The sequence below is a fragment of the Platalea leucorodia genome, assembly GCF_965183815.1.
Source record: "Platalea leucorodia genome assembly, chromosome: 6".
Lineage (NCBI taxonomy): Eukaryota > Metazoa > Chordata > Aves > Pelecaniformes > Threskiornithidae > Platalea > Platalea leucorodia.
The window spans coordinates 60,460,184-60,486,031 of record NC_138828.1 but is presented as its reverse complement, the minus strand read 5'-3'; the positions used below and the strand labels follow the sequence as shown (position 1 = coordinate 60,486,031).

At 45.3% G+C, this 25,848-nt stretch overlaps 1 protein-coding gene across 2 annotated transcripts in view; it reads right to left on the bottom strand.

Annotated features, from left to right (window-relative positions):
* Positions 1-25,505, bottom strand: part of RBM47 (RNA binding motif protein 47) — a 77,044-nt gene extending 51,539 nt beyond the window's left edge. Inside the window, exon 1 of one of the 2 annotated variants that reach the window (XM_082316394.1) lies at positions 25,460-25,505. In XM_082316394.1, the coding sequence (XP_082172520.1) occupies positions 25,460-25,488 (29 nt within the window). In that variant the 5' untranslated portion in view covers positions 25,489-25,505. Of the gene's footprint in view, positions 1-15,007; positions 15,076-25,459 lie in introns of those variants that run through there. The other variant, XM_082316395.1, reaches the window with a different exon arrangement.
* Positions 25,506-25,848: the final 343 nt, after the last annotated feature.

Here is a 25,848-nt window from a genome sequence, read left to right as displayed (position 1 = left end):
TAGTGGGAGCATTTTGAGAGATGATAGAACGCATTTATCTGATCTCACGCGTTAGCCAGCTACTCATTGAAAATGTAGGGAGGGTTACACTTGGGAAACTGAGCGTCTTGGGCACTTTTAAAGATTTTCTTCTTACTAAAGTACCAGCAGCAAGCATCATTTATCCTAGCAAAAGTCAGAAAGGTCTCATCTATTTCATTATTAAAATAAAAAAACAAAGTTCTAGATCATGAATAGTGTTTCCATACCCTCACCCATTGCTCAGGTTGGATGTAGGGAAACATGACTGCTCGAAAGTGAAGAACTGCAGAGGATGAGAACATGTCCAACACAACAAAGAGCAACATCTCTCCTGTGTTTGGTTTGGGGCCAGCCAAGACTGTGCCTGCAAATTTCCTATTTGCCACTTATATTTGCTTCACTAAAGCTAATCATTTATGTCCTGCTAGACACCGGGTTTGTTTGAGCCAAGGTGAGAAGTGCTATTGCAGTGTCTTTTGTAGAGCTACAGCACACAGCCGGTGAAAGCCTGTCCTACCAGCCGGCACCACCTCCGACCAGCCTCATTCCTCTCTGCAAGCTCATTTCTGGGTTGGGGCACCGGTTCAAGAGCCGGACTTGAGAGCCTGCACCAGGGTGGATCTCCTGCAGTCCTCCCCCCGCCCCGGCATTCCCTTCCAGCGTGGCCGGGAGGATGCCGGGAGAGCGGCAGGCAGCTGGGGAGCGCCCCGCCGCCCCAGCCGGGCTGAGCTGTAACCCCAGCACATTTAGGGGAAAGGTAAGTTGTTTCTTCACGCCAGGCTTCTCTCAGGAACGAAGGCAATGGCGTGTTGGAACAATGTCACTCCTAGACACAAACAAGTGAGGGCAACTCAGCCAGTACAAATAAACAAATACAAGCACAGAAGGAAGAAAAATTGCACCTTTTGGATTTGCTGCTATTCTTCACGTGCACATTTGACACTTAGATGCTATTACGATGGATGCCACAGTTCACTTATTGATTAAATCCCAGTTACTGAGCCCATTTCTAGTTCTTGGCTGATGCCACTTTATTGATAGGTTGAATACAATTTCATTTGCTTGCGGTTAAGTAAATCATCAGTGTCAATCAACATTTTCTTACAGTGCTAAGCCCACAAAAAATGTGCGCCAGGCGGTGATGAATAGAAGTCCCTGGGATCACACTGTGTGTGAGCCTGAAATTCCAAGCTATGAATCAGTCTGTGGACTGTGTGGCAGAGCCTGCAGCGATCCTTTGCAAAAAATGGCACATGGATTAACACTTGCTGAAACTTCATTTTCATCGGCGTGTTAGTCAATGTTTTGGGTGTTAGTATCTTGCTGATTGCATCCTTTGTTAAGGAACAGAAAAGAAAGTGGTAGCTCGCAGCTCCTTTGGCATGCAGATCTCCCACCCATGATACTGTATCTCTGAGGAGAAGAAACGACGGAGAGACGGATTTAAATTCCCAGAGATGTACCAAGGAATTGCTGCTGTTTAAACAAGCTCCCTCCATCCCTGTGCTACTCATGATGCTGCTGGCTATCAGGAGCTCTGCAAGCTTCTGGGCTTCTGCAGCCAGCGGAGCTGCTGGTGGGTATTCTGAGGGAATGTGTTTCTAGTGAGCAAAGCGTCCAATGTGTCCCGTGCCCTCAGTTAGCATCCCTTGGGTGCTGTACAGGACAAGCCAACATGTCTGTTCAGTCCTGGAAGCTCTGTTCCTTCCATACTGTAACTGGAAATGGAGGCTAAGGGGTTGTATTGCCTTAATTCTGCTAAAATCCCTCCCTTGCCATCTGTAGGCCCATATGAAGTACTATATGCAAGGAAGGAAAGAAGATAGATGATGTTCCAGAGAGGGTGAAAGGAATTCTGCACAGCCTCCTTAAAAACGCATATCCCTGGGAAACGGATTTCTAGAAATTAAATTTTCTACTGCTTTCATTCCAGTTACGTGAAGAAGGAAATGGTGGGACTACAGCAATTGCTCAAAGAGAAGTTTCACCCCCTTCATATTATTGGTGACATTCCTTTAGAAACCTGTCTCCAAGGTCTTTTTTGCCTTGTGACTAAGATGCAGAAGCAATATCCAAGTTAAATGCCCACATTTCTAACCTAAAGAAAAACAATACAGTGCTCAGTCATGCAAATTAACGTATCAGTCAGAATCCACCGAGTTGTCTGGGATATCAGGTTATGATTTGAGACAACTTCTTTTAACCTAATGAATCTGCATTCTTCGTTAAAGCAAATTAGCATAATTCCACTACAGTCAAGGTAGCTGTACTATTTCAGATATGTTCTTATACTGTGCTTATCATCTGAGGGCTTTACAGCAGAGCTTTAAGCAATATGTGACTAATACCAGGAATAAGTTGCTTTATCCCCTCTGAGACAAAAACTAAAAATGCTATAGCAGTTAACACAAAAAATGCAGAAACCGTTTATAAAACTTTTTATAAAAGCCTGTATCCCAGGCAGTACAGATATGTACACATCTCCAAAAAAGTCTGTATGAAAACATTCCCTGACTCCCTGCAGTCACAGAAAGGAAACTCACAGCTTATGACGACATGCGTTTGTGCACACATTTGGCACAATTCTCTTGCTTTTGTCCATGTATGTGTGCACAAAATCTGCAGTATCACTGTAGTTGCTTTTTAAAAATTACTTATTATTGTAAAAAGTTTTTAAAATTGTTCCTTTAAATAATTTTTTAAAAATTCGTAAGCAATAGGTATATCAGAGTGATTTTTTTCTGATTTCATAACATATATTGCTTGTACTGTGCCACATCATTGGCACTCAGATTATAAACCTACAAAACACAGTGGGCCAGAATCAGCCGGGCAGAGTCTCCCCTCCTCACAGCTTCAGGCTTTAAGGCAATGGAATTGCACTGATGTAATAGGCTTTAACAAAGTGCTTATCATTGCTGCAGAATAAAAGAGGGGGATAAATAATGCTTTTTTTTCTGGTGGTCTGAAGATAAGCAAGTTAATTTAAACTACTGAGTATGATGTTTCCTGCTATATGTCCTCAAGTACAAGGGCAATACAAGTTTCACTGTACTGCTGTGAAGGGTGTTTTACTTATTTAGAGGATAAAGGAAGAACTGGAAGTCATTTGTTAATGTAGAAACTTTGCAAAAATTATTTTAGTTTCATAAAGGAAAGCACAGAGCTCAATTCTGCGTCTTCCTATGCACAGAAAGAGGGACAAAAGGGGGCAGGGGACGCAGAGAAGAAGGTGCTCTCAGCTAAGTCAATCTTGTCAGGCTAGTTTAACAGGATTAAAAAACCTTTCTCGCATAAATAACTGGGAACACTACAGCACATGTGGGTAGCATGGCTTCAAAGAGCTTAGCCTGCATTTTACTGGACCCCCAGCCAACTTACACCATCGCGCAATGCTCCTGCCACTGAGCCCTACTGTCTTCCTCTGCATCTGGTACCTATAGCCATGGTATAGCTGAGGGAGTGACCTGCTTCCCCACAGGTACTGTGGTACCGCTGCTCCCTGCAGCGCTCTCCCCTCCAGCTCAGGCACAGACAGGAACGCCGAGCACCTTGAACTCATCTACACATCAGAAAATCAGCAGAAAATCTGTTCACCATCCAAATAAAAACATTAAGAACAGTGTTATTATTTCAGATTTTTGGGGCCGATGTAGCACAGTAATCTGTCTGCAGCAGTGACCACAAACTGAGCCCTACAGAAGAGCAAGAGCAGGGCAAGCATATGCAATCTTTCCTGCAAGTCCTCTTCCAGCCTGCAACCACTTTCAGCTCAGGGCACTCCTTGAGCCTGATGTAGTTTGCCCAGTGGTGGACCTCTCTTCCAAGTACTTGCCCAGTCTTCCCTTGAATGCCTGCAACAACTTCTGCAATTATCATACCCTTTGGCAAAGAGTTTCACAGATCTAGTATTTGCTGCATGAAGAAATATCGCCTTTTGTTCTGAAAATGGCTTCTACAGCTTTGTTTAACAGCTGCTACCTCTTGCATTGGAAAAGACAGTGAGCAGTCCACCCCCACCCACCCTCTCCACATCACCTGGGATTTTATAGACCTGAATCAAAAAGACCCCCACAGTGGTCTCTTTGCCTGAGCCCACTCCGACAGAAGCTGAGTATCATGCGTATGTTTTGGCTGCTTGTTTCCAAGGGATTGAGGAATTTGCTAAAATGTTCTTGTTGCCCATGCTCCCTGCACATCCTCACTGCAAAACTTCACCCCACACCCACTGGTTGGACATTGAACGTGCTGAATGTAACATTCACGCAAAGCTTGGTGTGAACCAATGATCCCAAATATTTAATTGCCAGTGTGTCCACGCTCTAGCAAGACATGTAGAAACCCACGCTCCTGCTTTGGTAATTGGTGTCCTAGCCACCTACAGTTGCCTGACCATGGGCACATCTGCAGGCAGACCTGCCCTGCAGCAGTGCTCATTCAGGGAACTCAGATTACTAAAATAAAGCATGTATGTTCCTAAAATTGAATGGACATTTGGAAAAAATAGGGTTCTATCTTGATCCAGTCTCCACTTCAGTCTACTTCTCATGAATATTGTGTATTATTTTCTCCTTGAAAACTGATTTTATGGAGCCTCTGCAGCTTTGTTGCACAGCTCTCAGGTACCCCATCTACTTGATAATTTTTCCAAAGATACCAGTTTCACTGGCTCTTGGTACTCCACTAAGTAGAAGATTTTGCTTTATTTGCTGTACTACACTTGGGCTATTAAAGCTAAGATCCCCTCATTATTTAGATGTACTTGCTAGCTTTTAGTTACACTGCCTGACATCACGTCTCCCCTCCATCACATCATTCTGCCAGATTTTCATTTGGCTCATGTATTAATTTCAGTTAGCTGTAAGAGCCAGCCAGAAAGTGGACTTTTTAATGATATGAACATCACCAACACTGTGAGCACTCATATACTTACTGTTATCTGCAAATGTCTGCATGTGACGCTACTGAGCTAAATAACCCAACCGACTGGACTCTGTGAGCTTTTCAGTTGCCCTCTGAAAGCTGAAAGTTCAGGATGAGCTCAGATGGCAGATTTTTTTAAAAGCTGGCTTCCTAAGGAACAACTTCTAATACTTCATGTTTTTGCTATTTTAACTTCTCTCAGTAAGTGGTCTGTAACGAAAATTCTGCCCGATCATGCAGGTTATGTTCAGGCAACATACTTTCAATTGATTTTACGTCCATTCATCAGAATGATTTGCTTTAATACTGATTTTATGTCTAGCTAGAACATGACTAAATAGGTTTAAAGCAGGTACCCTTCATTTGCACGTGCACCATATGGCTGCCTGGTTTTCCTCCTGTACTGGATGGGAGGGCATTGTTTTTATTGTTTACAGCAGGGGCAGCTCATCATAACCACCTCTGGAAAAAACAGCTCGGCCAGCTGTATTCCTCGCAGGTCTGTGTGTGCCAAGGCATCCCAAGAGGGCGTTGTGCCCTGCTAGCTGGGCAGACCTTCCAGGCATCTGCTCCCCTGCTGAGACAGGGCCACCCGGCTCTGAGAGTTTGCACTGGCATCCTGAAGAGGAGCAGCTGGAGCCAGGAACGAATACATGGAGAACGTGGGGACAAATGTATCAAATACCTTAGGTTAATTGGCAATCAGTTAAAGCTGATGTCTAGGCAAGCTCTGAGTATGTTGCAAAGTCAGGGCTGAAAGTGGTAGGTGCTGAGGGCTCACTGCTCTGCAACTTTAAAGTTAAAGAGAAGATGCTGATATTATTCCTCAATTATTTACTTATTTATTTCTACTATGTTTTGAGATGTTCCAAAGCAAGTTTAAGATGAGAACAGAGGCCAAAAATAACTCCACGGCAGCACCCTCGATGGGGGTGACTTGGTCAGTGTCACTCCTACTGGCATAGGTGTTTTGAAAACTCTATGGTGACAGACACAGCAGAGGAAGATTTTACAGCTGGAAAAGTGCAATGAAGCGATATCCCTGCTAGCCACCACTCATAGTCTTGCCCTCCAGTCTCAGCTGATCACAATATTGCTCGTTTCCCCCAGAGGCCTGCCTGGGGAGCAGTACTAAATGGTGGACATAGCCCCACAGGGTCCCTGCCAAGAGACTGCTGGAGAAGCAGCTTGGACCGGAGAATCACTGATGTACGCTCGCAGGTGGGCTTTGCACGGCCGTGGCCCTAGCAGCAGAGCTAGTCTCAAGCTAATAATTACATGTTTAGCATATTACACAAGCATTCACTCCTGCTTTTTCACCGGTGTCCATTCTTCTGCTTTGTGATAGCCACTCCTTTTCTAATTCGATTTCACGCTTTGCAGGAGCACGGGTCCCATGGGCATCAGCATTCCCCCCCCCGGCCTCGCCTGCCCCGCAGCAGTGACCCCGCGCTTCCCGGGTTAGGACCCGTATGCTGCTCGAGCAGCCTTTCTTCTGGATTCAAATTACTAAGAGCAAAAGTTCAGCAGATTGAACCCTCGCTCATTCTGCTAATGTATTTATTTGTTCCAGTGACCTGCCAGGTCTTCAGCAGTCCTACCGAACCCACGAGAAGATCCTCAGCTCTCTTCAGAGCTGGACTGACTTGTACAAGCACAAACCCAGGGGCTGCTTTGGAGGGAGAGCAGAGGCTGGGGGGCTAGCAAAGGATCACGAAACAATGTTTGGAGCCGGCAAGTTACCATTAAAGAATGCTGCCCACTTATGTAGAAAAACTGGGTGCCAGCCACTCACCGACCCTGTTATTCAAGTTCTGCAGCCTGCAGGAAAGGGCTCCTAGAATTAGCTCTCCCAGTCTGGTGGTGAGACACCTCTGATGGCTGAAATGGGTTTGCCTTGGGGTGGTTAAATACCTGCTCCATGTGATTGGTCTAATTAAAAGTTTTTAGCCAAACAAATCCCTGTTTGTGAAGGTATAAAAGCTAAGAGGATTAGATGTTAGTTAAACTAGACATAACTGCGAAACAAAATTGCAGCTGTTAATTCTTAAAAATGCTACCCTAGTGTGTGCGGGTGAAAGGAGTGGGTAACAAAATTAATCTGTGAAACAAAAGTCTCAGATGACAGTTAAATCAGGTATACACTGTAGAAAGAAGTGTCTCCCTTGAATTCAATATTGCCACGTAACAAGAGAAGACTTTGTTCTGCATACAGAAGGCAAAACCAGCTTTAATTAAAATTGTTTTATCTCCCGTGTTCTTCTTGTAAAGGAAATGTTAGTATTTTCTATTATTCTATAGGTTTTCTACCTTAGCCCATTGGGTATACAGGTATATACAAACAGTGCCAAAGCTGGCTAAGGACAACGTAACTCCAAACTTTCATCGAAGGGATTGTCTGCTACTAAACTGAGAAAGCGTCCGAGTCTCATTCCTGTTGTACTGACCAGCTGGGAAGTCAGTGGCTCTCAATGACTTTCCACCCCGTCCTTCCAGGGGTCTCCGTTATAAAGAATCGGCTTCTTTTGTGTTTCCACAAGAATCAGAAGTCAACTGTTTTCTTCCACCAATAAGGAACTGCTTGCAATAGCATCCCCAGTAAGGATAGATTAGGGAAAATGGAATTTAGACCAACAGCATATTTGTGCTGAACAAACTTTCCCTCCCTACCAAAGAAACCCAACAAAAACAGGCCATGAGAGCCCCCAGAGTCCTCCTCCCCCTCTGAAAACACACTCGTATGCCCGCTCGGAAATTCTGGACTCTATTCCCAGTGAGACTGTTCGGTTAGGCAGCAGCCAGCAGCCCTCACCATCAGCATCTGCTGCTACCTGTCATTTTGCCTTGTTTCACTGCTTCTTCCCGGGCAGACATCCCATGGATCGCAGGGTTTTATCTTGATGGCTCCATTCTCCCCTACCAGCCTCATTCTATAACACTTGCTAATGCTGGTAGCACTAATTATACTTTTATTTGAATGTAAATACTTTGCTTGGGGACATAATAAGTATACACCTGATCTTGGAGCCTCTGAAAGAAGGCTGTTGTGCTGATCAGTGCCAATAAGGAAGGGGGAGAGGTAAGAACTGCCTCCACAGAAGTAAATTAAGTTAAATCACATTAGCAAGCATTCCTGGGCGCTGGAAACCCATTGCATCCTTTAAGGGTCAGAACAGCCCCTGACACACTTTGGGCCCACGTCATTTAAATACCTCTCGCCCAAACCAGAGGGCAAATACCACTCTCCCAGGCGCAGGCCGGGAGTTAGGATGAGCTCTGGATCATTCCTAACACGCAGTCTGGGTGCAGCCGCTTGGTTTTGGCGGGTGAGACAGCATCCTCCTCTGGAGGCAATCGGCCTCCATGCCAGGGAGCGATTCTGGGCACGTTTAATTTACTAGCAGACATGTAGCTAATGGGGAAGAGAGATAGAAAACCAAACTACTCCTTTAACAACCAAAATAAAGAAATCTTTTACATCTGGAAATATTGAAGCAGATGATCAAATAATTAGCACTGCAACAAGTTTGTATTGCCTGCAGCTAGAAGAACTGCTCTCTATGGAAGCAGGAATGTGGTTGAGCCTGCAAAAACACGATAAGGGATCTATACCTAATATTTTTGGATGGTCTGCATATGTCAAAGGTACGTTTCCACAGAGCCAAAAGAGCATTCAGGATTAAACACTCATGTAAAAGCTTCCTACTCAAACCAGCTGGGGATGGCTTGGCCACCAAGTGCCAGTGCCACATCTTTAATCTTTCTGGGAAGGTGAAAGTGTCAAAAGTAGAGGTGTGTAAACAACCTTTTTTCTTTCTATCACAAACTGACCCTGGAAACAACAATAACAAAGATTATTTTTTCTTGTCTTTCCAACAAAATAAAAAAACAAATTTCGGTTTGACTTTTTTTATGTAATGCTTCTTTAAAATTTCCTACACTTTCCACCTAAGGTGCTCCAAATTGAAAAGTGGAAATATTTTCCTTGTAATTTTTATTTTTACACAGATCAGATAATTTTGCAAACTTGACCCAAACTTACAAGTAGATTTATTTTTACAAGATCTTCACTTTTTGGTAACTGTGCTGAAAAAAACAGTTTTTTTCCCCCAGCTGGAATCCTGATGAGCTTGCATATTGTGAGGAAAAAAAGTACAGTTATGGATTTCTATGCTGATGTTTCATCACATGTGTGGGCTGATGCTGGCTGTAGGTATGAAATACAAATTTAGTATATACAGACCCTGCTGATCTAGTAGAAGGATTAAATAACACATCTCCTGGCCCTTCAACAGAAGGATGATTCAAGCAATCTGTAGGTTCCTAGGCTGCTGCACAAGATCACAGCCTGATCACATGTGTATTATGGCATAAATAGATGAATAATAGCAACTGCATTTTCAGTCCCACCCACATTTCATCTTATTTTTTTAAATCACGTAACACCTACACAAAATGCCTGGCTAAGACTGACAAACACAGAGTAGAAGAAAATCAAGATACTGTTTTCTGTCTTTGTGTATCTCAGGAGGAAATAATAGCTGGCTTTCTTTTTCCCTTTTTTTTTTCTTTTTCTTCTTTTAAGGAAATAAATCTGAGAAAACAGCAGGCAAGTGGTGAAAGCCATTAATTGCCATGGGATTTCAAAAGGTAAGTCCTTGCACAAGTGCATGAGGGATTGGACTGCAGTGGGACACAGCTGACCTACTCTAAAATACTGCTGCCCAGCTTCCCAGTCGGGCTGCGGTCGGCTCCAGCACATGCCGTGACCTTGCCTCTTTTGAGAACTGGAAGAGTATTGCCCTTGACTTGAATGGAGACAGGATCAAGCCCTACCCAGAAAGTTTCATACGCTACGTGTCATATGTGCATGCCAGCATTATGCAACGGGGTGAAAAATGAAAACCTGTCAGGCACAGAACTGGTGCACTCAAGGACATACTGTTATTTGTTTTGCAGCTTTGCCACTCGAACAGGGATTAACAATGTGCCATTGATAGCTGCCATGATAAAGTCAACCAAAACGCCTCATTTTTTAACTTTCAGAACATGATCTAGACTTTTGAGGGAAATGGTTTGCTTGGCCTCAAGGTTTTATTTTTTTAAAAAAATTTAAACTGAGAAAGCATTTACTTTTTCCAGCCTTCTCTCTCCACTTTCCCCCTTCTTAGTCCCCCAGCTAACACAGCAGCAGATTGAATTCACCTCCCAATTCCTTTATTATTTATTTTTTCAACCAAGTTGGTAGGTATTGTAAGTCGCCAGCCTTTGCTTTCTGGAAATTCTTTGGTGTATTACTGCATAGCAGAGTGGTGTGACAAGGATAAAGAGATTAGAAGTAATTTCATATAACTCCTTCTTCTGTCAAAATCTGCAGAGGGCTTTTACTGGTAACTCCGAGTGTTGCTGAAATTCTTCATTAAAAACTTCCAATATACAGGCAGGAAATCTCTAAGCACTAAGACACAGAGTAACCAAAACAGAAGGAGAGACGGAATATTAAATCCAAGTCCGAACAGAGAGAGAATAAAAAGGAAAAAAACCTGCTCAAGTACAATAATAATGCATGTTATCTCCAAGGGGCTTGATGCCAATTCAGCTTTGAAAGCCACAAAACCACGTGCTGATTTTCACCAATTTCAAGTAATTGGGCATAACCAGTGCAGACACAGGCTCTCCTTGCCACCATTAGACAGCCGAGGCAGCTGTGAGTTGCTGCGGGATGGTCACTACTGCAGGCTACAGTGGCTCACATAAAATGCAGGCTGTATTTTCCCTGTACGTTGTACCACTGTACAACCTATTTAGGCACAATCTGGCCAGCAGAGCTTGTTCAGGACCTCTGCCCCCAAGTGAAATAAATTCCCCCCAAGGCAGGGCATTTGCCAGTACAACTGCGGATCCATGAGGAGGTTTTCCTGGTAAGGTGGTTGGGTATGACCCTTAGTTTTGTTTGTTTGGGGGGCAGAACAGGGAGAAGGAGTAAATATGATCTGGCTGACACAGCTGGGCCAGCCAACACTTGCACTGTAGACCTGACCAAAGCTTTGAAGACGAAAAGAAGGTGGCTTGCATTCTCTATGATCATCTCATTAAATGAACAGAAGAATGGGCAGACATGAAATGATAACGTCAGTCCTGCACTTTTTGAAAAGTTACTATCATGTTATAAAGCTATTGTCATGCATTGCAGGTCTTCCTCAAAGCCGGTGACCTTGAAAAAGAACAGAGAAAGAGACAACGAGCATGGGTGCAGGTGCGTGAAAGGGAACGTGCCGCTACCACACCGGGTTAGGAGAAGAATTTAAATGCTGTGTCCTCTATTAGAGGGGTGCAATCTCTTCTTCTGCTTTTTATTTTTGGCCCTTTTTTCTGTTTGTGAATCATCCACCCACTAGTTTTCATAAGCATGTTCACAATGTGGGCTTGCTCAATGAAGGCTGCAGCGTGATCTGCCGTGTTTCAGCCTACTTGGGACAGTAGGTTTCATCCTTATCTGCAGCCATTTGCTATGCGTGAGGGAAGCTACTCTGCGTGCTTCATTTCTGACTCTGGATTTCAAGCTGGTTGACCAGGGGCTGCCTTTCTCTCCAGTGTCTGTCGTACCCAGTGCAATGGGCATCTTTCATTCGTCCGCTTCTGCTTCAGAATAACGCATTAAAAGAACCGAATCTTTGCCAGTTCACGCTGGCTGGGACACTTCAGGCTCTGATCCTGCACCTTTTAAGTCATTGAGGCTTTTGGGATGGCTCTAGGGGAGGGGAAGCAGCCCCCTTGCATTGCTGTGCCTCAGCCCCAGCCTGGCTGAAGGCAAAGTGAAAAGCAGAGAGACAGCACTGTGCAGTGGGCTCCTCCGAGTCCACAGTCCCATCATCTCGGTCTCCTACCAATGTCCTGTTCCTTGCCTGAAAACAGCTTAATTCCAGGTAACTATCACTTGCAATTATCATCCACCAGGAAAAGGAGAGCCAAACACCCTAGCAGGGTAGATTGCTACATTGGACCCCTGCTTTTACAAACCACTTTTATTAAACAGATCTCTAGAAGAGGTGTAATAAGGCAGTCAGAGCTGTGCTGGACGTATTCCCTAAGCAAGGAAAAGTCTAACGCTAGGACATCTAGCAAGGGCAAAGTCCTGGTCCTCAGCACTCTCCTCACTATTTGTCTTCCGTAATCTCTTCCTTCTTTATCCTCCTATCCTTTCTTATCATGCTAAGGACACCAGCCTCATTTATCTTTTCCACAGGCTGTTTTTTTCCAGCTGTAACAACGTCAGTGAAAGAGGCTAGCCCTGCAAGATGCTAATCACCTGCCCTGCTGGGCCGGACTCACTAGCTCTCCAGCCTGCCAGTGGGGATGTGTGTGGGACCATTGCATCCAGAATGAACCTGAAACCAGCCCCTAAATCAGTGAAATTCAGGGCGTGGGTGACTCCTGCCCATGAGAAGCTAGCATTCACTCCTACCTCTTTTACCCAATGGACATGCAGGGATGTGGATAAAAGAGAGAAGCGGGCCATGGTGCAGACACGACATCCCGGGACTACCCCTTCCCAGCCCAAAACCTAATCAGCCGTTGGTGATGAGGATGTCTCTTCTTGTGGTTTCTCCTCCCAGCCCTGCAGCTCCCCAGCCATGCAGCAGCAGGGGACTGGTGCCACCCCACCCCAGCCGCTTGCCCCTGGGCACAAACCCCGACACAGGCTCTCCGGTCCAGAAGGGACTGAAGCATTGTGGTGCTTTCCCTGGGTACCCTCCATCCTGACAAGAAGTACCACTGCCCTTAACCCTGTGTTTCACTAGGTGAAGGTGCCAGCGTGGGGCTGGAAGAATGCTGCAGACCCGTGCATGGGAAAGCGAGCGCTGCAATGTGCTGCTCCCACCTGAGAAGGGTCAGAGGTCCCCTGGAGCACCCAATATTTGGAAGCTGCGTGCTGCAAATTGGGTCCCGTGCTGCCCCAGACCCTCAGGGGAGACGGTGGCCTCCTCCACTCGCTGTGCGGTGCAGAGGGTGGCCCTGCTCCAGCAGAGAAGCTGGGTTTGGGCACTGACGGTGGCTGCTGTCCCCACCACCCTCCCGGAGAGGTCGGAGGGGACATGGCGCCTGATGCACTGTGAGAAAGGGGAACTTGTAGCTAAGGCAGATAAACAGGCTCTTGCTTACTGCTTTCGGTCCTCGCTCTGCACATGGATCCTGTGTATCACTGGCCAAGTAATTTAAACCAAGCTTTGTACAGATGGTCATCAACTGCGTGTTCCTTATTTTGGGGTGGGAACGTTTTCTGATCTGCAATTTGCTTGCAGAAGTAAAGAGCGCTTAGAGCTGCAAGTGATCTTGCTGGGAACTGCACTTTGAAAATGTGATCTTAAGCAAAACTAAGTTTTCTGGAAAACAGAGTCATAAGGCAAGCAGTGCAACTGACTCATACTGCTAGCTGAAGTGCAGAAAAAAAGAAAAAAGGAGGCAATTTATTTTGCCCCAAAGCAAACATTTCATTTCTGTGTTCTCTACCTCATTTTTGTTGTTAAATTTGGTCAAATTTTTAAATGAAATGTCATCCTAAGGGAAAAAAAAAAGTGGTTGCATTATTTGGAAAATGTGGAAATAACACTCCAACTTATTTGAATATGTTTATTTCTGTTCACCCAAAAGAACGTGCTAAGCTTGACATAAATCCATAGCTAGAGCTTGTTAATCCTAAAGCACATTTTTCAGCGAAGACAACCTTTAACTAAAGAAGTTCACCTGTGCCTGGCCCTGACATCATAAATTGTACACTCAAAACTATGGTAAACTTCTTAATTTACATTGTGTGTCCCTATTTTTTTAGTAAATAAATATCAAATGCTTGTTGTGCAGATTATCTCATTACCGCTTGTGAAGTATTGAAATACTATAGATGAACACCATTAAAAAGCCAAAGAGTAGTACATCTCTCTTCAGAGAAAAAAAATGCAAGAGCATGAACCATTTACATCCTGAACAGCAGGAGAAAAAAAATAAATACCTAAAGTAAATTGCTCACCGACCACCCTGCTTTTCATACACAGTATAAGGGAAGGATCCTACAACAAAAATCAACAGTACTGAGTGTGTCAAAAAAACAGAATCATACTATAATAATACATACCAGAAGGCAAATTAGGATTGTGCAGACTATAAATCTGGCACTATCTGAATTACACACTTCATATTTTTTCTGAGTCTGTGCACTGTTTCCAAAGCTTTTATGTATATTTTTGATGCAAATTAAAACCCAACCCCAAATTCCATCATGTGGCATCCTACTGATGTGTGTGTCACCCGGAGGGGTAGCACATGAGATTTACTGCACAGACTTCTGCTCCACGAAGTAACTGAGTAAATCCCAGAGGCAGGGCAGCATCCCAGCCTGGCCTTTGCTGGCAGCAGCAGCAGGAGAGGGAAGAGGCAGGAGCAGGGGGCTCCTTCCAGCCTCCCGAGGGAAAGGTGGTGCTGGGAAAAGTCCCGGATTCCCAACCCCAAGTGCTCCAGCTCGGCTCTGTCCAGGCTCCTTGGGCGACATGCCCCCAGCTCCCTCCTCACCCTTGTTGGATACCAGTGCCTGTTTCTTTGCTCCCTTTACCTTTAGGTGCCCTATACCCTCCTCTCGAGCTCAGGTGCAGAGCGCCTCATATCACACCTGCAACTAAAGTCTTGCTCAGATTGGAGCATGCACAGTGTAAACAGTGGTTTCTGGGACTTGGATGTTAAAAGCTGAAGTCTCCACTAAGTGCACGGAAACCGTGATTTTCAAAGGTTTACATCCTGCTTAAATCTGGGTACCTCTGCACCAGACCCACTTCCCTGCTAAAGGTCAAGTCACTGCCCTAGGAAGAGGTTGCAAAAATTTGAAAATAGCAAACTCTCAAACTTTGATTTTCAGAAACAGTCAAAACATTTTAGGTTAAGTGACTCTCAGGCCTCTACCCAGGTAAATGCAGAACAATTCACATGCCTCAGGTGGATATTTTGCCAAGCAATGTTTCAATCCAGGGACTTAAAGCTTTGCAAAATTAAGAGAAAATGAAAATAAGTCTCCTACCAGAAAACGCAGGGCATCCTTATTAACCAGATCTGCTGTCTTCTTCCTCGTACAATGGGAACTCTGGGATGCAAAGTCTGATGTTCTTGGAGTAGTTACAGTCCCAGATCTCTGTAGGTTATATTGCGTGCACAGTTTTTTCTGGAGTGGGCTACAACAGTTATATGTGTTTATTAATACTAAAGCTACAGGCCCTTTAGCAGTGCATTTCAAACTGCTTTTCCAAAAGCTGTGATCTGAAGCAGAAACCTGGGACAGCTGGCACCCCGGGGACTCCCAGATCTCCCCCGGCCCCAGGGTTTCACAGCAAGTGCTGCTCACCCGCTCTGGCAGCGAGACTTCGCTCTCGCTTCACAGGGGCACAGCTGGAGCATGAAACGCAGCCTGCTGGGCAGTTCCGCACCCTCCCTCGATGGCCTGCGCTATTGGCGATTACGAAGACCTGCGTAGCACCAGCAGCACTTCTCAAAGGCCCCCTTGCCCCAGGGCTGTGGGGCTGCTGAGGACAGTGTAGGAAGGGGAGCTGAGGCAGGGAGCCCAGTGGGTGCCCGAGGTTTGGGTTAGGTGTTCAGCTGATCGGCACCTTCCCTCATCTCTCCCCAGGGGCTCTCCCAGCACAACTGCCCATGCACAGCTGCCCAACCCTATCAAAATGGAGGCATAAACAAAACACACAGTAAAAAACCAGAGATTTGCCATAGCTCCCCAATGATCAGCCATAGCAGATACTGCTGCAAGATCTCACAACCTGATGGGATGTTCAGGTATACCAGCAGAGACCAGTAACCACAGAACAGATATCCACAGCAACCAGAAACAACCCACTTGACCATCATTAACTCATCCATGCCATTTTCTGTGGCAAGGCAGGGACATGAACCCAGGTTTCCTAAGATTTATACTGGTGCCTTTCTTGCAAAACCAGTCATTCGTATACTTTTTGCTTCTTGCCTGGCTTGTTCTACACCCTATTGCGCATATACACACAATAGTATGTGTGAACTCAGAAGAAACCTTTTCAATAGTGATTGACATTTGCAAGAGCTTTGAAAATGCAATGATTTTGGCATCGGTTACTTTCCAGGTAAGGATTAACAAACCGATGAGTTAACAACCAACTAATGTTCTTTGTTTAAAACAGGATGCATTTCAAAATGGAGGCAGCTTTCAGATTTTTTGCAGAAAGATTGTGCTTTGATTTGGAAATAGGGAAGCACAGCAAGGATTGCAACACAGAACAGATAAGATTAGATGAAGAGGAAATGTGATAGAAATGGTTTGGATCTATAGAAGGAGCAATAAAATGCCGCTCATCTCACATCGTTCATGTTACAGGGCTTGTTTTAGGAGACACAGAGGCAGTGCCCCCTTGTCAGAGGTAAGACAGAAGTTAAGCCCTTCCTGCATTTTGGCATTGGGGCTGGAACCAAGATTTGAACAATGTAGAAATGCAGTGAAAATGAAAGCCTAGTTCCTTCACCTTGCGTGCCATTCAGAGCTCCCAACATTGGCAGGGAGGGGGTTCATCCCTTCTGCTTTTCCATGGTACTAGCATCTCTGCATCCAGCTATGTAGCACTCTGAACTGGCACTCCACAGACCCTTGCTCAGCCACCCCTCACTTTGCGTCCTTGCAAACATGCATCCTGCTCCAGGATTCCCGGGCACGGACCCAAACTCACTGATGGACACAGGCAGAGGAAGCAGAGAGCGTGGAGGCCCCAGAAACAGGCACCCATGCTGGAAGGCGAAGGCGAACATTGTAGGATGGGGAAGCAGTGAGTCAGCGGTAGACGCTGCAGGCTGACTGCTGTATTGCACTGTATGGATGGAGTCTGGCCACAAAGGAATTTTGATCCTGTGGTTTTGGCCGAGTTCTGCTTTGAACCCAGAACTCAGAAAGAAACTTGCACAACAACAACTAGCAAGCTTATCTAATCCTCTTTGCACCGGCCTTAGCTCTGGAAAGGGTCTGTCCAACCCGTTTGTGGGTATTCCTAGGGCACGACTACACACATGGGGACAGATAGCCTCGTATCTGCCCTGTGGTAGCACGATTACAGCTCCCAAATTACAGCAGGATCCTTTCTGATTACTTTGGAGTACAAGAAAAAAAGAACATACAGTTGCCTACATATTAAAAACATGAAGGTGTGTCCAAAGATACTATGAATTTACACCCCAGCTTACAACTCCCCTGTGCAGTCTGTGCCTTGGGTACCCGCAGCATTCACAGAAGGCTGTGGCCTTTAACTGATTTTCACTATTACCAGTATGAAGCTTTATTGCAAATCTAACCTTCTAGGCTTACGGATACATGGCATTTTTCATAAAACTAAGTTTATTACACTGCCCATAGGTAAGTAGATTGCATCATCAGCAGTTTTGCTTTAATTTTCTTTGGAGACCCTGTATTTTTTACACGACTTATTTATTTGGAAAAAACTGTTGTGTCTATTAGAAAATATAAAGAGGGAGAGATGCTTCATGCTAGAAGCAGGTGCATCCCTATCACCTCTTGTATATACACAGTATGTTCTTTAACAGCCTATCTCCTACGGCACTCCTCAAGAGTGCATTTCTAGTGTTTCACAAGAGGAGAGGAAAAAAATATGTATTTCCTATCTATTGGTGGGGAAACTATGGCGCAATGAGGGAAAATGATCCCATCAAGATCATGCCCCTAAGCCAGAGACAAAGATGGTAACTAAACACTGACAGCTGACTGACAGTGCTTTGGGAATTAAAAATCCAGCACTGAGACTGATTTGTGTTGATACCTGCGTGCAAATACAGAGAAGCCTATGTCTGTTTAGAAGCAGCAAAGTATTCCCCAAACAGCTGCAAAGTTAAACTTACCAAAGCCTTGTTCTCTGTGCCTGTAGCGGTACAGAGCACTTTTACTGACTTCACTGAAGTCAGTGTTCACCGATACTACTGTAGAAGAAAGGCTACTATTTGCACAAGGAGTGCAATAACATATACATATATAAAATAAAAAATATAAATGTTTATATATTTATATAAATATACAAATATAAATAACATGCTTTTCCTTTCTCTCTCTCTCTCTCTCTCTTTTTTTTTTTTTTTTTTTTTTTTTATTTTTAAAGCCCAGTGATCTACAGATGGAAATGCCAGGATCTGGCTCAGATTTCAGCCTCCTCAGTAAAGCCACAAGCTGAGGCTGGTTGAACAGGCTCAGCCCTCCGCTGTGTTGGTTTACCGATGGGATGGACACCACAACACTGCCAACAGCCTGCTCCCAGCAACCCCAGAGCCCAGGGGCTAGCAGGATTGCGGGTAACACACCTCTCAAATCCCTGCTGTGTTTTAAATGGTGCCTCTCTTCCCACTAGCACACCACCACAAACCTGTGTTTGGGAGATGATGGGAATCAAAAAGCCACTGTTGAAACTTCAGATAATGCTGTAGCTTGAGGGAAAAAAAGCCCTGGAACTGCTCTGTGAGCAAAACAGCCGCTTGCCCTGGGCTTTTCTCATTCTGATGAGAAAGCCAACAGCCAAGGCCACCAGTGCCTCCAGTTTAGCCATACTTAACTGCCCTTACCCAGGGGTTCTGGCAGTTCATTCCACATCCCTCAGAGCTGTAGGTTTTATACAGTGCCCCATATATCAACCAGACAGTGAGCTGATAAACTTTCGCGAGGCAGGTGGCCATGAGAATGGCCAGGAATTTGCACAGGAATTTCAACAGGAATTTTCTTAGACTCATAAGGTCAGCAGACAGTAAAAACTAAAATTGTTTGTCAGTCTGTCTTGCTGCTTACCAGGAATGTAAGCTTGCAGATGAATACCTGCAGAAAACCAGGATTTTCAACAGAAATAAAAATTGAACGTGAGAAGACGTGGTCTCTGATCTTCTCAGCACCTCAAATAAGGACCTGCAAATACCCATGGTAAAACATGGGTCAGAGAAAAGACCTGCCAATACCAGGAAGGGCTCCAGGCGTGCAGCCTGGCACGTAACAAGGCAGCGAGGAGCAGAGTGTGTTCAGGAGCCGCTGCTTGTCTTGGACCGTGTTCCCACTGATCACCTGCAACAGGAGGCAGAGCACCCTCCCAGCATACCAGACACCCCTCGACACCCCTGTGGCGCTTGGGAAGATTTATTCTGCACACATACCGTCTGACCTGCGTGACTCACACAGGTAAGGCGAGACTTGAGACTTCAGTATGTGGAAGAGGCACGTAGAAGCCTTTTTGTTTATTACTGCTCAACACAATTAGCTTCTATGAAAATAACTTTTTTTTTTTCCTTCCTTGCAGGACAATCATGGACTGTATGGACCATGCCCAGGTCGAAGCTTGCTCCTGGGTCCTGGAGTTGTGCAGCACTGCCAGGTATGTCTGCAGCCACCCTGGGCCTGAGTGCTTGGAGTGAGCAGACAACCTTGTCAGCAGCATCTCCTCGCCCTGTTTACTTTGTAAACACTAAGTAAGTAAGACGCCACAGCAACAATAGGCACGCTCAGATCACCTTGATCCAACCTGAGGTACCTCCAGCTTCCCGTCTATCCAACGTGTATTCAGCAAGTCAGACAAGGTGGGTCTTTTCTTGCCCACTTCATAAGGCCAAGAAGCAAAGGACAAAGTCAGTCTTCGAGATCCACAGACTGTACTGCACTCCCATAAGTTTGAATACACCCACCCATGAAATCTATCTCTGCTTGCAGCTTTACCTGCAACTATGCTTTTGTAAGCTTCAGGCACGTTATTAGTGCTATCTTCAACAGGAATACTAATGACAGTGAAATGCTCCCTGTGAGGACTAGCACTCACATTAGGATGTGGGTACCAGTGCATGAACTCTGGTGAAATCGCAGCATACACAGCCAACAGGAATTTTACTGCCAAAACCATGCACACAATGGGGACATGGCCTAAGGTCATGTTAATAATGTGAACGTTTTATTAAGGTGAGCTGAACGTGCTCTTTTGTTGTAAAAACCTCTTGAGGACATGTCCCTGCATGCATGTTCGTGTTTGACTCTATCTTCCCTCCTTGCCTTTGGTGCCTTTTTTTGCAGCTCTGGCTCTTCCTCCCTCTCCAGCCCTGAAAGCTCCTGCAGTCACACCCTGCGTGCTGCCTGCCCAGTCCTCACACCCTCTATTTCTCACTCCAGCACACACTCTAGCTTTAAAGACCTCAGTTAGCCACAGTCTCTTCATACTTCCCTCCCTCCAGGTCCTGAAACCTCCTCCTTGCTTCAGCAGCAAGGCTTTCAAACCCTAATGAAGCATCTCTGTCTCAAATTTTCCCTAACCAGGAGCAGGCTATGCTGAATGGGTTGATCTTTCCCCCCCTTCCTCCCTCCTTCTCCTCTTTACAAGGATCCCTTACTTCTCATTTCTCATTCACCCCCTTCCCTTCCCAGCCCTGCAGACAGCAAACCCTTCACCCAAGCCCTCCACCTTCCTCTCTGATTCTCTGTTTTCCTCTTCTCACTGTTGCTGATTTATGCTGATGACCCATATCACCCTCTCATCATGTTGCATCCTTCTCACCTATTCCCTTCCTCTGCTGCCCTGGTCTTTTTCTTTTACTCATGAAAAAGGCCGTTTATTCGGCATGCACTGCTCAGACTCCAGGCTCTCTCCTGCTGAATTTCCCCTGCACTAACCTTCAAGTGGTCCCATTCAGCACCATCCATTAGCCTCCCCCATTATGTCCCACCATTCAGCCTTTCTGTGATTTCCACTCCATCAACCCTGATGACTTCTCTTTTGCTTTTAACCCTCGTCTTTCTACCAAGTTCAATTACAAATTCTCTCTATACTTCAATTTCCTTCAATTTGCTTTCCCATCAGTGTCCAGCCCAGCTGATGCCCCTCACCCACTTTTTCTGCTGTCTTCTGAAAGACTGTGTGCTGAAAGCCTAGGATCCCTTCCAGCTCAACATGCATAAAACAGAGTCCCTAATACCCCCACTCTCAAGGGATATTCAAAATCTCTTTTCCCTCCTTTCCTCAGTGACAATTACTGCTCTGTTTGCAGACCGGGCACAGTTTTTATTTGGGCAGCCTTGCTTTCAAGGTACAGCTAGGATCTATTGATGCTTGCCACTTACGCATCCAAGACATTGCCTGTTGTATCCACCCTCATAGCTAAAGCACTTCTCCGGGGGCTCACCCTCGCGTTATCTCAGTAATGGTGACATCCTTTCTTCTGCTTTTGTAATTGCAATCTTGATCCGCTGTTTCATCTTCCAAATGCTATTACAAGGGTCATTTTCATAGCCTGATGCTTTGAGTGTGCCACTCATTTTTGTGTTTCTGTTGACCAGCTCTCCATTCCCTAACAAATAAAATATAAGGCGTCTTTACACACAGCACTTGTGCAGGCAGGCAAAGCTGAGTGACAAATGGGTGCCTTTTGCAGCTTTTGAAACCAATTTATACTTCTCATCAAGTACCTTTTCTGTTTTCCCTTGTAATTCCTCCCTGGTTGTACCTCCCTGGTCACAACTGCAGAGAACCTTTGCTCATCTCTCCTAAACTCCTTCTAAAATCTCTCCCTTGCTGCTGAAATAGTGCAACAGCAGCCAGACTGCCTGCTCTGTACCCAGCTGGCCCCTCTCACCATTTCCTTGTGCTTCACCCCGCATCTAACCCATCTCTGGCCTCTCACTGGGCATTTAATGCAAAAACCCCGCACGGCGGTGACAGTCCTTCCACTCCGCCTGCAGAGCAGGTACACACACAGCAGCAACGCCCCGGTCAGGAATCCCAGGTCTATGACCGTGCGATAATTAATGACATCTTCAATGTTACCAAGAACTCAACTTGCTCAGGCTGAATATATACCCTGACTTGTGGTGGAGCTGATGAAGTTTCTCTGATAAAAGACAGAAATGCAGAGGCAGTATTTCAGTTTATTTCAAAGGTAGAACTCAAGTACATCCATTGGGTACTCAAAAGGCCGAAACACGAATGCAAATCCTGAGCTACGTCACTTGGGGTGGTGCTTCTCCAGAGTAAATCTGCCAACGGCCCCGACGTCAGTGAACAGGACAGAGAGCATTTTGGTTGTTAGTGCTTGGTTAAGCCATGTCCACTTTGGAAATAGCTGAAAGTTACTTTTGTATCATGATTCTTGGTAGAGGACTCTCGTGCACTTGTAGTTTCTTCCCATCTCGTGCCAAATAAGCCCATCTGTGCTGATTTAGTCTTAGCTTTATGACCAAGCTAGGTAAAAGATAAAATCCAGACTCTGCATATATTTTGTAAAACATACACTTAAATAAATATAAATAACCCGTCTCCTTTTCAAATGAAAGCTTGCTTGTGATCATGGCAAATGAAAGACTGGAAAGGACAAAAATGCCGTCAAATACCAGGCAGTCAGCTTTGCAGTTACTGAGAAGTTGCTTTGCTCTGTTGAGTTTACTGTGTCACCAAAACCCTAACAGCCACAGCTATACAAAGCCTGCATTGTCTCAGCAAGGCTACTGAGAAGATGTTCCTGATCTTGGCAAGAGCTAGGTGTACCCAGAAGCATTTTATTGAAAAAAAAAAAAAAACCACAACAAAAAACAACAGCAGAAAGAAATATTATTTTAGGCCTCTTACGGGAAAGATAAAGGTCAGAGTCCTTCCTTCTGCTATAGCAGCATGCGAAAATATCCTATTCACAGAAGCCATTTTACAACCCCGAAAATTGCACCTAAAAATCCCCATATGAAATAAATTTCAAAGTGACTCGACTACAATATAAGGAAGGATTTGTCAGTTTAGGTCATCAGTAATTTGGAGATCTCAACTTCCTGACAAAGGAGGCAACTACATCCACCCATACACAGGCATGGAGGTGGTCCCTTCTTAGTTAGTCCTTCACATCTGCTTCCTTGCTACAAAGCAAACCCAATCTTTACGTTCATCCAAGCCATTGATTTCTTATTTTCAACAGGAACAGGATCTGGCAACATTTCTTCACAAAGAGCACATATTTTCCCCTATTAAATTTCTCAATAAATCAGAGCAATGTCGATTTGGGAAACCACGCACAGATGATCAGGGCCAGCGGTTTGAATGAAAAAGTCAAGATTATGTTATTGCTTCACCTATCAGTATAGTACAACGTCTGCTGGAGTTCGTCACTCTAATAGTGCTGTGGCCTCCTACGGTACACCAACAGGTGCTTGTATGCCCACTCCAGAGTAACCCCCAGGTCTTCTTGTCTAGCTACTCTTTAAAAAAATAGGATATTAATAGATTTTGAATATGTCATTGCCAACCCAATGAACAGGACTTCAGTATACACTTAAAACCATAAAAACCAATTTCACGTTGTCCGAGCCAATAATAAATCTATGATGCTAGAAGTATGAATCACCATCTATTTGGCTGGGATTAAATATTTTTAATCAGCTACCAAAAAAGCATCATTTCCAGCTTTTTACCCAAGTGGTCTTAATTTTCACAGGGGGTTACACCCAACAGTGGAAAAAAAAATATCCCAACAAGCAAAAGCAAACCCCTCTGCCTTCTGTCAGACGCTCTCACAGGTTTTGCAGAAGAGGGTGTAACATTTCACAGAGTGGTAGCAAAGGAGCAAGCAGGCTCTGCCACGCGGAGGAAGCCAAGGCCCCCAAACGTGGGCAGCCCCAAAAGTAGACCCCAGTGCCAGGGAGAGCCCTGCTGAAGCCAGCCAGAGGCAAGCCACGCAGGGTCAAGGCTTCAGACCAAACTGCCATTGAAACAGTATTCCCTGAAGGCTCTGCCATCTCCACGGCTTATATTAAATACTTTTATTCCAAGGTTTTCAACGTTTTTTTTTTTAATCTGGTGTATTGAATACTGCACATTCCTTTACTTTCTAAAACTTCAAACAAAGATTTCACATCCCAGGCTGCTGCAGGGACATACAGAAATGATTAGCAATCATATTTACACACCAGCCAACTCTAAATATTTCCCTAACAACACCTAGGGCCTGGAGCCTGTGTCTCAGGAGATGTTGGTACCCGAAAGCGGGAGGGAGCGGGGGTCTCCCCGGGCAGGGGGGTGAGGCAGGAGCACCTGCCTGCAGCTCCTGGCGGGATGCACGGCTTTAAAACAAGCCTGGAGAAAAACCTTTCCAGGACCAGGAATATGCAGGGGAGTGAGGAGAGAGAGGGAATGAATGCGCAAGAAAAGTGTTTGTCTCTTCGTTTATCTCCCAGACAGCAGTTTGTTAGCCTTTAGCACTCGTGCTACGAGTCTGCCGGACAGCAAACAGCGGCGTATTCCCACCGTTATCTCCGTCTCCTCTCCAAGAGCGCGCGTTGCCTTCCAGTTTTCCAGCTCTATACCAGGCTCCGCTTCGCACCGCGGGCGACCTCTCACCCCCGCGGCCTGGCACCTGCGGCGCGCCAGGCCGGGCGCGCAGCCCGCCGGCAATCCCGCTGGCAGCCCGCCTGCGCCCGGCCGCTCGCTGCCTCCTCCGTTGCGAAAGACGCCTAGTTCCCCCTCTCGCATCATGTGAACTCGGCTCAACGGGTACAAAATAATTGCAGGCTTGTCCAAATTATCATTTGCGAAGTCTAGGAGGCATATAAAAGCACCAATATTCAATTTACATTAGCCTCAGGCGGCTCATTTCAGCCTGGTCTTATGCTCCTGCCATCCTCCAGGTCAGCCCAGTTGAGCTGATAAAATTTAGGAGGGATTTTGTGATCTGTTAGGTCCCAGCCCGTCTTTAACTATTATAATACTTTGGCTTTAGCTCAAAGTTTTATTTTAAATTCCTAAGAAGAAATGAGCTGTGTAGCTTTCCCTCTAAAAAAAAAATCAGCTATTTTAACATGAATAAAGAGTCCCTGGTATTTCTCATCTAATCACACATACCTCAGAGTGCAGGAGATGCTTGACCTCCTGATCAATACATGTATTTTAAACAGTCATCAAACTTTTCCCAGATAAGATCCCATTCTTATGCTAATGGCTATAACAGACCAGCAGACAGCAGCCTATCTCAGAGCCCACTTGTCACCTCCCTGTCACTTGTGCCACTGCTCCACATTCTGCACAAACTACAGTATTTTAAATGTTGAAAAAGAACAAACAGCCATACAAACAAAAAAATCCCTCCAAAGACACCTGGCACGTCATGGTGTAGTTTTTCTTTGACATGGAGAAACATACAGCTTTCAATTTAAAACTCAAATCTGCAGATCACTTCTCGCTCTGTCCTTATTTAATACCTGCTTTAGCCTCTCATCTGTCATCTTTCCTCAGAATCACCAGAAATCTGTCACTTGGAAAGAGTTACTGACGCTTCACCGAGAATCTCCGCAGTCCTCTCCCTTTGCCTTTTCCCCCTAAAAATATTTTTAAATGTCTTTTCTGAGTGAACTTCTGTCCTCTTACGTTGTCAACCCAATCACAGAAGAGTAAACCCTCAGGTAAGGACAGAGGCAGAGCAGAGCAAACCGAAGAGCGACAGTACCTACCTGGAGCCCGCCTCAGCGCCCAGCACCATTCACAGCAACAGCAACGTTTCGGGGCAGCAACCTAATGCATTTTCCTTACTACCCCGCTGCTAAATGAGAGTTGAGCAACTCCTTACACTGCTGCTTGGAGCAACAGCTCTCCCAGCCTTAACCCCCTCTCTTGCCTCTTTTTTTTTTTTTTTTTTTTTTTAAACAGAGTTTTTGAGCACTAAACCTTGCAATTAGTACCAGCTAAGCTAAAGCCCCTGCTCGCCCCTGCCCTAAGCCGCACATTCCAGGGCGCTGAGCGGGACGCTGAGCTCCTCGCCGGCACCGTGCAGCTCTTCCACTCCCAGACCTGACTTTCTGCCTACAAACTCGATAAGGCTGGAGGAGCTCAGGAACACGCA